At 38.6% G+C, this 13142-nt stretch overlaps 1 protein-coding gene across 13 annotated transcripts in view; it reads right to left on the minus strand.

Moving 5' to 3' along the window:
* The window catches only part of LOC124554092 (eukaryotic translation initiation factor 4 gamma 1-like), a 656327-nt gene that overhangs the window by 22235 nt on the left and 620950 nt on the right, over nucleotides 1-13142 (minus strand). For all 13 annotated transcript variants that reach the window (XM_047128148.1, XM_047128144.1, XM_047128153.1 and 10 more), the window contains 5 exons: nucleotides 12685-12838; nucleotides 9432-9705; nucleotides 7754-7836; nucleotides 4635-4801; nucleotides 3256-3332 (listed from right to left, as the gene is read on the minus strand). In XM_047128148.1, the coding sequence (XP_046984104.1) occupies nucleotides 3256-3332; nucleotides 4635-4801; nucleotides 7754-7836; nucleotides 9432-9705; nucleotides 12685-12838 (755 nt within the window). The remainder of the gene's footprint in view (nucleotides 1-3255; nucleotides 3333-4634; nucleotides 4802-7753; nucleotides 7837-9431; nucleotides 9706-12684; nucleotides 12839-13142) is intronic.

The following is a 13142-nucleotide window of genomic DNA, read 5'->3' on the forward strand; positions in this document are numbered from 1 at the left end:
TTCTAAGATGATCACATGCTGCTAGTGGCGATGGAGCAAGGGAAACTAGGGGAGGCGACAAAGGAAGTTACAGTAACACACCTCACCAGTAAGCAACATAAAAATGTCTACTATCACAGAACATCACTGCTGTGGAAGTAGGAAACATGTGAGTAGGTTGTACTTACCACCTAAACTTTATATTAAGAAGGTATGGCAAGTGTACGATGAAACTGTCTAATCTAAATTGAAGACCAAAGAGTGTTTCCTTTGTACAGTTTTTGTATCAATGACGATATAGAGTTTGGGAGTCCTAGAACCAGTGTTTGTTCAGAATTAGGAGAAAAGTTAAAGCAGGGAAAGACCTTGTAATGAAGCAAGCAACAATGAGAAAACAGAACAGTTTTTATTGCTTCTGTATGAAGAGGTATTACTGACTATCTCGACTAAGAGAAATGACGCTGCTTCAAACACTTTCAGATAAGATTGCAACTATTCAACTGGGAGAAGGAAGCAACTGTTTCAAGAATCTTGTTTAACACAATTTGAAATTCTACATGGTCAAAGCGGAAGCTCAAGAGGAACAATCATCTAGAACTGATGTATAAAGTAAAGGACGTCAAAACTCAACCAGATATCAAACGATCTCAAGTGAAAACAAATCGTACGAAAACAAATCCCACATGTTGTCAGATGCGGTTAAGCTATCAACAAAACAGTCTGACTATAATTGGAGGAACACTGACAATAAGGACTGATCCAATATTGACACTATAATAAAGGAGAGGACACGAGTGTGAATATTTGTTCAAATAAAGAATTCCTGCATTCCTTTTGGTGTTGTCTTAAAGACTATTTAATGTATTTCAAAATCCACACTATCCACTCTGGCAAGAGGTGAGACTGGAAATCCCTCTCCCCAACAGGAACAGCATTTCAAAACCCTCAAAATGCTTATTTTAAGGTGATATTGTAAGGGTTATAAAGTTATTTTAACATTTCTATAAAAATCCCGCTCCCTGAACACTCAATGTGTTTTTCTGACAGTACAAACATGCAATTCTGAGAGTGTATAAATTACATTAAATCAAATTTTTCATTTTACAGCATGGAGTAAAAATTGCTTATATGGGCCCCTCAATCTGGCAGATTCAAAACACACTAGGTGAATTTCGGGACAAAAACGGCTTTAAATGTGTTTGCTCGGACCTGTGCACTAACCCAAAACCACCAACCACCACCACCGTAAAAACAACCAGTGATGTTTTATGTAAAATCTAAAGCAGTATTTATTTTTTAATGTAGAACTGAAAAATGCACATATTACAACCTGTATCATGCTATAATCAGTGGCATATCAAATATACAAACTTGTTCTGCACATTTAGCACACTACAATCATGACAATTATAAAAAGGTAAAGGATGAGTTGAGTATTCCACTAGTTACCACTAAGATTGTCAGTAAACAGTGACTCAATACACACAAGCATAAGAGGCTACCACTGCACATACTAATTACTGTTGCACCGTTTCTTAGCAGTTAAGAGATCAAACTCCAAGCTGCTCTGCATACTGGTGCCCATTTGCACACAATACTGTCTAATCAGATTCCACGTGTAATCATGTATTGTTCCAACAGGCAGATTTTTTATACTATAACATAACCATATTTGTTAATCGCCTCAGACTTTAAAAATCTACTAAATGACAACCTCAAGTTATGATATACCAGGCCACTTCACAGCTTAACATCACATACTATTTGAAAGTTTAATTGGATGTGAAAGAAAGTTGCTTTGGCTGCTGGGGGAAATCCGCCCAGTACTACTGCGCTTGTTCGAAAAAGAAGAAGTTACAAGAGAAAACTAATCACGTGCGGTATATAGAAATGGAAGAAGACAATAACAAGGAAAATCCAGACATGTCCTCCTCGGTGGCACTACAAACACTAAAATATGCATGGAATTGTACTTTACACTGAAGTATCACAGAACTATTGGCAATAACGAATGGAAACCACCTGTGATTTGGTGCTATAACACGCAGATTTTTTTTAACGAGAAAGACCACAACGCAAAGAACACGTGCAAATCCGAGAACAGTAGTTTTATTTTTATGCGAAAAGTAAATTTTTGACTAGGAAATCTACTTTTTTTTTCTCAGACAAATCGGAAGACTTTAAATTTCACTCCTTGTGTATCGTACAATACGAGCTGCGTTGACCAGCACACCCTGTCGTACCTGGCATGCGATAGAGGAAAACATCAGTCTTGCATCACTGACAACCAGTTACACAGCTTCAACTGTTTCTATCTTCTGCCAAGTGCTAATTCTGCATCACACTGCACGATATGAACTGTGCCTTCAACTGTTTCTATCTTCTGCCAAGTGCTAATTCTGCATCACACTGCACGATATGAACTGTGCTTAGAAGTATCAGGCAACTGCACCTCCAATCAGATTATGCGAACCACTGATCGTGACTTATCGATTCCTGAATTGAAAGGACGAAAACTTAATTCCTTGAGAGCTCCTTCCTCAAAAGTTACAAAATAGTGTTGGGTGCAGAAGAACGAAGATGGCACGTGACAACTATTTTTTTTTTTTTTTTTAACCGACAAAACTGTTCATCCCCACCTATATTATTTCCGAGTTAACTTTCAACTCACGGGCCTCCAAAATCTTCCATCAGTTCCACTATTGTCATTCTCCCTGAAGCACCAATTTCCGCAACTTTAATGCCTAAAAGTTTGACACTTGTCTGTGACACAGCAAAGTGCTTCTCCCTCTTTCTGAGGTAAATTTTCTATCTTAACATTTGGCTTTATTTGGTCTGCGCACCGCATCAATTATTTCTCCTCCTCTATCTACATATTGGGTGTGAAATACAATTTTAAAATTATTATGAAGTGAAGTGCCTGGCTGATTTCTTTGATCTTCTAACAACTAGCATATCCCATTCCGTAATCCACTCAAGCCTAAACTGCATAATGATGCTCACTTGTACAGAAAGTGCGTGGTTGGATTACCACAACCCTTTGAATGTCCATTCAGTTTAGTAATTATTATTACACACAGGTGTTAGCTGAAACAGGTCCACAGGTTTGCATCCACAGAAAAATACTAGTCGACAACTTATTCGTAAGTAACAAACTCTGAGCATAAAGCTTTAATATCTAATCAATTTTCAGACAATAATTTTACTGTGCAAATATTCAGTTATGTGTAAAATGAATAAACATATGAATCAACACATGCAAGTTCAACTACTTACAGACAAAATTACGCAAAGAGTTCATGGCCTTCTCACGTTCCGTGTTGCTCGGAGGAGGCTGTTTTCCATACGGCCGACTGCATAACAAACCAAAATAATTAGCAGCTGCTTTTTCCTTTCTATTTCCACAACATTGGGAAGTTCATTAAAGTGTACAACGTTACATTACATTCTGTGCATAAAATACAAAGTTATCAAACAGAATTTAACAATACAAAACCTAAGGGCAATGACACTGATTCAATTTTCTTCACAAAGCAAAATGTAGAAGTGGGTAGACGCAGTACCTCAAGCCCTGTATCTACAGTATATATTATTTATTCACAAGAACCAAGGAGACATTTACATTCATCACACCCACAACATGTCATACCTATGAACATACAAATGACTGACGATCTCAATCTATTAAAGGAAACAGGAAGAATGACTACCAGACAAAGGTGAACATACACTCATCTACCAAAATCAAAATGCCACACAAATTTTATATTTTGTTTTATCTGAGGAAATTGCACTTTAAGATAAGGAGTAAACATTACTCGTTAGGAACCAGAACAGCTTACTTCTAAATAAACCACTAGATAAAGACAAAATTATCAGTAGTAATAAGTTCTCTGCATCTACTTCATTTGTGCAAATGTAAGATGTAACTGGACATGCTAGTGGCGTCGCAAATTAAGAAACCGAGCCAACGTATTATACACAGAAATTGCAGGGAAGTTAGTTAACTATAACACGCAGAATCATCTGCAAGAATGCCCATTAAAAAATCTGTAGGGTCAATTGAAATACATGTTCCACATTTAATCTATTTTCAAAAAATAAAATACAGCATATTAAATTTAAGCTGGGTAATGAAACATGGAGGGCAAGTGTCACAGTTGGCACTTGTAAAAGCACCTTGACTGAAGGGGGTAGTTCTGAAAGTCACAGTAGTCCACATTAAAACTGGGATCACTATTGAATTCATGTATCAGTTCCTTATCGCTTCAAAAACTTTTTAGAGAACACACTGCAATCAAAGTCTGTAACAAAGTTGTGCGACTTTGCCCTTACTTGTGGCAGAAAGTGTGCTGAGTTGAGTTGGGTTGGGTTGTTCTGGGGGAGCATCCTGTGTTATCTCTGGCACAGCATTAAATGTAAACAACTGAAATACAGAAAAATCCTCTTTGCAGAGCTATGTGGTATATCCTTTGCTGATCTGTGCGCACTGGGGACAGCCCCTCTACAGTTTTGGATTTAGGGATGAAAGCGCCTTCCACAGGCCAATTTCCTATATAACACACTACTGTCAGTCGTCACACATATTAACAGCTTAAAAGGTTTACAGAATGAATACGAGAAAGCAGCAGCGTACAACAATAAGTGACACCCACCTGAACATGACACCGCTCTTCTTGTCGTCAACATCCTGCAGCGCGGCAAACGTGTTGCTCGTCTGGGGGAACGCCGAGCTGCGGTCTGAGTCGGAGTTGCCACCTGCCCCTTGTGTCCAGGCAGCAAACTGGTTGCTTCCACCCAGTGATACATTCATCAGGTCAGACTGCAATTAGAATTTGTCCCTTATTTACATACTGTCCAGTAAAAGTATATTATTTCTGCCTATATCTTTCAAATTCTAAAGGTGGCAGGGGTAAAATACAGGGAGCGAAAGGCTATTTACAATTTGTACAGAAACTAGATGGCAGTTATAAGAGTCGAGGGACATGAAAGGGAAGCAGTGGTTGGGAAGGGAGTAAGACAGGGTTGTAGCCTCTCCCCAATGTTGTTCAATCTGTATATTGAGCAAGCAGTAAAGGAAACAAAAGAAAAATTCGGAGTAGGTATTAAAATCCATGGAGAAGAAATAAAAACTTTGAGGTTCGCCGATGACACTAATTCTATCAGAGACGGCAAAGGACTTGGAAGAGCAGTTGAATGGAATGGACAGTGTGTTGAAAGGAGGATATAAGATGAACATCAACAAAAGCAAAACAAGGATAATGGAATGTAGTCGAATTAAGTCGGGCGATGCTGAGGAAATTAGATTAGGAAATGAGACACTTAAAGTAGTAAAGGAGTTTTGCTATTTGGGGAGCAAAATAACTGATGATGGTCGAAGTAGAGAGGATATAAAACGTAGGCTGGCAATGGCAAGGAAAGCGTTTCTGAAGAAGAGAAATTTGTTAACATCCAGTATTGATTTAAGTGTCAGGAAGTCATTTCTGAAAGTATTCGTATGGAGTGTAGCCATGTATGGAAATAAAACGTGGACGACAAATAGTTTGGACAAGAAGAGAATAGAAGCTTTCGAAATGTGGTGCTACAGAAGAATGCTGAAGATTAGATGGGTAGATCACATAACTAATGAGGAAGTATTGAATAGGATTGGGGACAAGAGAAGTCTGTGGCACAACTTGACCAGAAGAAGGGATCAGTTGGTAGGACATGTTCTGAGGCATCAAGGGATCACCAATTTAGTATTGGAGGGCAGCGTGGAGGGTAAAAATCTTAGAGGGAGACCAAGAGATGAATACACTAAACAGATTCAGAAGGATGTAGATTGCAGTGGGTATTGGGAGATGATCAAGCTTGCACAGGATAGAGTAGCATGGAGAGCTGCATCAAACCAGTCTCAGGACTGAAGACCACAACAACATCCATCTTTCAAGAACATTTAGAAGCTTAACTATAACTATGAATGAAGATTTGGGGGCTGCACTTAGGGTATAAAGCCTTTACAGTATTTTGCTCTGCATGTTTGATAAGCTTGTTTAAAGCTGTGATATTTTGATCTTGCAAGCTTTTCTGGTCAAGTTAAATTATAACCTGTTCTCAGACACTGAAAAACCGCAGGAGAGCCGAATATGTACCGAACTCGACTGCACAATAAATGTGACACCATATCCTTTGCAGTCACACAGAGAGGCTTTTTATATTTCATGAACATCTATTATTTATGTTGTGTATGTGGCTGTCGTTATCAGTCCAAAGACTGGTTTCAGGAAGGTCAGCATAGTAGTTAGGCCAGTGCAAGCCTCTGTTTCTACAGCCTACAATCTGCTTACTGTACTCTACCCTTGTTCTCTCTCTACTATTTTTACACTTCTCTCTAGTACAAAAAGGACTCATGTGTCCTGTTAAAAGGTTCGTTCTTTTAAGTGAAGCTGGGCCACAAATTCATTTCACCACACAATTCATTTTAATACCACAATGGTTATTGATCTACCCATACAATCTTCCGTATTATCCCGTAGCACCTCATTTTGGAAGCTTCTGTTCTCCTCTTGCCTGGACTGCTGATCGCCCACACTTCGTTTTATGTCAGGTGCCATTCCAGACAATGACTTTGTAACAAGTTTCTATTCAACGTTAACGAATTTTTTTTTTCCCGCAGGTATGTTTTTCTTGCTACTGCCAATCTGCACTTTATATCCTCTCTACATCATTCCATTTGTTCTTAACCTAACCAGTCACCACTGTCAAATATAATTTGTCTCACTGCACTATCATCGTTTTATTGGCATTCGCATCACAACCTCTTTTCAAGACACTAGCCATCCTATTCAACTGCTCTTCTGTCATATGAGACAGAATTACGTCGCCACTAATGAACCTCAATATTTTTATTTCCTCTCCACGAACTGTAACCACCTTTCCAAATTTGTCTTTTTTCCATTAGTGATTGTTCAGACCCAAGACTAACGTCAGAACAGGCCACAGCCCTTTACAACCACTGCTTCTGTTTCATAGCCACAGTTTTAGAATGAGTCTATTCCAGCCAACATTTTCAGAAACTCACTCTACGGTTATAAATGCTTTCAATGTACGTTTGCATTTCTTGAACACATTTTATAACAAACCATAGGATCTGTAATTCCTTGTATGTTTTACATTTCTCCTAAACCGGAATTTATGCTGTCCACAACCACCTACCAGTTTTCTATTCTTAAAGTGTGCTGCATAGACTGAAGTAAGTACCAACAGTGAAAGTCTAATAAAAGAAATATCCTACAAAACAAAATGTGACATTGTTGGCACAACCAAATAGTGGACCACTGCCAATAATTTCGACAATTATCACTTTCTAATATCGAGTTCATATCAACCTAAATTTATGCAAAAGCAACTATATTTGGCAGAACAAATCACACTATGCTTAATGTAAGCCCTCCCCCCACCACCCCTTCCCCCATCTCACACACACACACACACACACACACACACACACACACACGAACCACTGTCAGTTCCTTCTGAAGTTATTCCCACTTTCAGCAGTCACAGATTAACAGGTATACAAATGTTCTTACGAAATTCAAAAAGTGCGGCAATGGTTTGTGTCACTACAAAATTAACAAACACCACACCCACTACCACAAAATTGCAGTAAGACTAATACTACCTGGTCCTTCAGTTAAGTACGTTTACAAAATCTTACCTCACAAGAAGAATTGGACATCTAAGTGTAGTTCACAATTCTCAATTATCCTGTACATTCAGCAGCAGTACTCACCGGTTTGATCCGCAACTTGCTGGTGTCGAGGTTCTTCCTTTGGACTGACTGCCACCCATCTTCGCTAGGGCCGCCACCACCACCTGTTCCAATGCATCTTTATCAAAAAAACTTTTCCACTGAGTGAGAATGTACAACATTTAAATTTAACATAAACTCATTCAATAATGCCAAGATATCTAATCTGAACATGGATATTGATATTGATCCTCAGCAATGCAGACCCTTTTGGACAATGTGGTTCCATTTAAAACAACCTAGAATTTTCTCATTTTGTGTTGTATGTATAGTAGATATATCCGCAGCCACCCTTTATGTCTCCAGTAGGTGCTGCTATTTACCAGCTGCAGCTTGAACTACTACACGTTTCAAATATTGGCAGCCAGAAGAGCAAAGATAGCAGCCATTTTTGCAGGCCGTGCACAGTTTTCTTTTTTTCAAACTGTGATTGAATTTGTCTCTGTAAAGCATGTTTTCCACAGGAATTAAATACAGAAAACTGTCGTATTAAAATTCATACTTTGTATGTTGCAATAATAATTAAGCTTATTGTATTTGTTCACATAATTATTGTGGTGGTTCCTTCTGAAACCACTGCACATCTCACATCATCATGAGCAGCTGTGACAGGTAGTCTTTTTTTTAGTTTCACACAACGTACTGCAGAATAAAGGAGGAGGAAATTCAGTTATGCCTTTTGCAAAGTACTACTACTGATGCCGACCCAGAGTGACAGCAGCAGTGAAAGGGGAAATGATGTGTTAGCTGAAAACTAATTACTTTTTAATGAAAACGCCAGTCATCTATTGTTGATCCTTCATAGACACTGGATGACTGTGCAATAAACTTTCGTTAATTTATAGGAGGAAATGGGCGTGAAAGAAAAATTGAGTAATGACAGTGAAGGTATGATATCAGCAGATATCTTTTAGTATCAATCTGGTGATAGTATGCTAGAAGAAACAGTTTTCCAGACTGATCACAGCCCTGGACATCAAAGTACTTCATCAGAACCATTAGCAACAAAATGTAGAACTGTTGTCCCAATTGTAAAAACACAACAGAAGCAAAGCATCTACCAATACATGACACCTCAAGGTACGGCGTACACAGTAGCACTTGTGAACGAACCTCACAGTAGCAGACGAACTGTGCTACAGAAGTAGCCTTACATTTATAAATTGCTGAAATGAACCGCATTTCGCCTTACCACCAAATGTTGACAATATTAAATGTGCAGTGGTTTCACATGTGTGTGTTCAATCAATGTACGTAGCTTGTTTTTCGCATTGTTTGGTCTCTACGTATGTCTAATAAGACAACTCAAATTTAATTTCTAATATTTTTAGTACGAGAGGGTTATGTTGACATGTCACTCCTGTAGTGTATCAGACCAAAGAGGCAGAATTACAGATGAAAATTTTTTGAGCTTGTGGCCAGATCATGTAGTCAAATAAATACAACCCTTCAACAGTGTGTTCGTCTTCTATGTCAGGTAGTTGCCAACACTTTAAAATGCAAAGGAGCGCTCAGCTGAAAGCTCTTGCACATTTAACCATTTTATTTCTGTAAATCACCATCAAAGCCATGCATTTGCCCAAGACACAACAACCATTTTGCAGTCCTATCCTACACATACAAACTTCAGTAAAGAAATCGTACAGTACACGCAACTTACGTTTTCTCCTGTCACCACCTCTGTCGTCACGACCGCCACCGCCCCCGCGACTACCACCACCACCTCCAGATGGCATTTGCATTTCCATCATCGACTCCCGCTCAGCTTCGCGCTGAATCTGGTCGATCGTTTTCGGTGCGGAGTCGTCCCGCCGAGGAACCCATTTGTTGTCACGCAACTCTATAACGTCCTGGAGCATGAACCTCACACGCGAAGAGATCTGGCCGCGCTGCTTTGAAAGCACCTTCATCTCTTCAAAGTAATTTGACAGATCCTAGAAAAGAAGAAACAGCTTTGCAGTTTCACATTTGTGTGTCCAGAGGGTTAAATATTCACTGTAAAACTGTACAGGTAACTGTATCACCTATCATGTAACTCTTAAGGACACTGTACTGTCTCTTAAGCTACAGAATACAAGAGCACACAACTGCTTCTGTCTGAGAAAGCAACATACAGCAAGTTTGTGTGACCTATTTAGTCACTGTAACACTGCCACAGCCAACTAGTCACAAGATACTTTCACAAACAGAAAAAGGTTTGGAATAGGAATCAAAGGGACTTGGCATTCATTGACTTTTACTTATTCTTGCATTTGAAAAAATATTTGACTGAGAAACGTTCGTTTTGCGGAACACTGGAATTGAGATTGCGATGCTCTTTTGTATGCTGATCATAGCTCATTTCGCATGACCTCACAAGCCGATGATAGCAGAGAGTATAGGAAACATGTCAGCCAACAGCAACATCACGTAAGTAGCGTGAGCATACAAATAGGAAAAGTTTATGGTTTACATTAATATATGTAATGTAGCTACAAGAAAAGCTCCACTTTCACAAGTAACATTGATCTCCAAGAGTAATAAACTATGAGAGAAGCTAAGCTTTCACATGTAATATGGGTCTTTTCTGCGTGTGTTACACTTTACAATACATTACACAACTGTACTACTAAAATTTAAAATTCTGGGCTCGAAATTATTCTAAACGGCTGGTACTCAAAGTGTTACATTTTAAGCAAGAGTCAAACAATCTGTGATTTAAAAAACAGTTCACATTCTCACACGACTTAATTCATCTTGTGTAAAGGGAAATTTATTTTGAACATAACTCTTTTGAAACCACCATTCACAATATTTCCCCGAGACATGTTAGGTTCATTTCAGTAGTTGCCACAGAGCACCAAGAAACAGGTGTCACTGTGACTGCGCAGCTACAATGGCGTAGGAAGCCGTATTTCGTGTGTATAGAGCACTACAACATCTATTACATAATAAAAAAAATAGGACATCAGAGGATACTCCTCAGATGATCAGATTTTCGTAAACCATATTCAAAGGCATAATTAGGCACGTGCAACTGATTTCGCATGTGCTTGAGCCCTCTGGCAACTGCTCGAACTAATCTAATGTAAGGATTTGTGACGTCATGCTCATCAAAAGCAGTTTGTTGTTACGAAGTATTGCATAGTCTCTTCATCCTAACACCTTGACACATTTTGCTGTTGACGGACACTTGTGTGTGCTGCTGTAGAAGGTGCATTTCTTTGTGACTAACTTTTTTTCTATTGTTTATGTTTTATTGCTGCAGTATTATCCTCCAGTAGTGGGATACAGTAATATTCTTTGTTAGAGTACCAGTCAAAATCACAAAAATTTAACTGATAACTAAAACAACAAAATATTCCCAGAATTCAAAAAATTTCCCAAGTAGTAGTTGTTTTTCTCCCGGGTGAAGAAATTCCCACTCTTTTCCTGGATTTCCCAGTTGACATCCACCCTCAACTCTAAAGAATCAGTTTCCCACATATAAAACACCTTTGAATATCTAACTGTTTACAAATGAGTTGAAGTGTCAAATATCTGATATTAAGCATGTGAAACGACCTTAGTGCTGGAAGATGCAAAACGTTGATTATGGCTTTTTAGCATCATGGCATGCTGGAACAACCCAATGAAGGTCAAAATCATAACTGGTAAGTAGCAAAGAAATAATAGAACAACATGCTCAACACAAGTTTTATCACATAACAATGAACATTTATGAAATGATTAACTGTTTCCCTTCCAATATTTTGTTGGGCTGTAAACACAGGAAGTTTAGGTAATAATAGACTTTCAAAGTTGTAAATTCAGTCATTTAGATTCAACACTGCAATTTTTTTGTTACTCCAGGAAGCCAAGGAATAGATAAACTTGCAACTGGGACCGAGTATGAGCTGATGTTAGTCCTACATTCATTGTGTGACATTCACAGTAGACACTTATTTCAATGTCACATATAGGGAGTTTAAAATACAGTCTATTTCTTGATGGGTGTAGTACGCACACAGCGTGTGACAGCTTGTATGTTGTATTACATGTGAATATACGAAAAGCTGTAAATTTCTATTTTCTACCAATTAGGTAATTTCCTTCCCTCCCTGGAAAGTAGGTCCACTATCACAAACCCTACTTTTAATTGTACCGGACATACTTTTAACTTCTACACACCAGAGGCAACCATTTGAACCATAAATATTTTATAATTTAATGGGTCAGATGCCTAAAACAAACTGATTACAGTAATAGCACTAATCACTGTTTTCAGAGAATAGAACGGTTTGGTTTGTCCCATACCTTTCCATCCTGGCCAGCTACATTAACTGACCTGGAGGATAGGGCATGCATTGAATTTCCCAACAATAATTTATAATTTTGCCACTGGCTAGCAGAATTACAATGGGATTGTTGGGTCATTACCAAAGTGCCACGCAATATGTTGGTGCAATTGCAACCAACTGGTAAACTTTATATTACGGAATTTTTGTATTTCAGGAGAGCCTTCTGCACAAAACCATGTAAGTTTATTGTAGGTGCATCAACACAAAACCAAGTTACTTAGTTTTTAAAATGCATTAACCATTTGTATTTGGGCTCAAGTATGCCTTTGATAAGTTACTGGAGAGAAATTTTACCTTAAACAAGATGTTAACATGTAATAACTTTCAGAAAGAAAATAAAAACCACCTGAAGCTAGCAGAGTAAGCTGAAATGGGTCTGAGTGCAACTGAACTTACCAAACTGTCCCTTGTATAAAGCAGAATTTCTCTCCAATTTTTCCTAGCTAGAACAGAACTAAGAGCTACAACAACCGAAACATGATTAATGAACTTCTATCGAGTAGACTGTATCCACGACAGTGTACCAAAAATCACATCACAAAGCACATGCCACACAAAACTCACATTCACTCCCCTCTTTTACTAAGAACTTACATGCTTTTTGCTCTCCACATCCTTTCCTATAGTAGTTAGCAGTTTACACAGGCACTCTAGCGACTCCTCATCCCTCTGCTTCAGAAGGTGTTGTATACAGCGATGCATAATATTCGACGTCAGCATACCGAGCTTAAACAATTCTCCTACAAACCTGAAGCAAAAGCAAATACATTAGTGCGCTCAACTGGAAATCACAGATGATGTCAATAATGCAGTAACAATAATGAGGCTGTAGCAATTTTATCACTGACACACTCAACTTCCAATAGTCAAAATAATGGAAACTCCAGGTAGGAACATCAACAAAGCAGGAAAAAGAGACTGCTATTTATCATGAAGAAGGCACGTCAAGTTGCAGATGGGTGCCCTGTGGCACAGCACACAGCTGAATATTAACGTGCTCTATTTCAATGGCTGCTTCACTACGCGACCCGTCTGGATCCTTCCTTCGACCA

The sequence above is a fragment of the Schistocerca americana genome, chromosome 11, assembly GCF_021461395.2.
Source record: "Schistocerca americana isolate TAMUIC-IGC-003095 chromosome 11, iqSchAmer2.1, whole genome shotgun sequence".
In the NCBI taxonomy this organism is placed as follows: domain Eukaryota; kingdom Metazoa; phylum Arthropoda; class Insecta; order Orthoptera; family Acrididae; genus Schistocerca; species Schistocerca americana.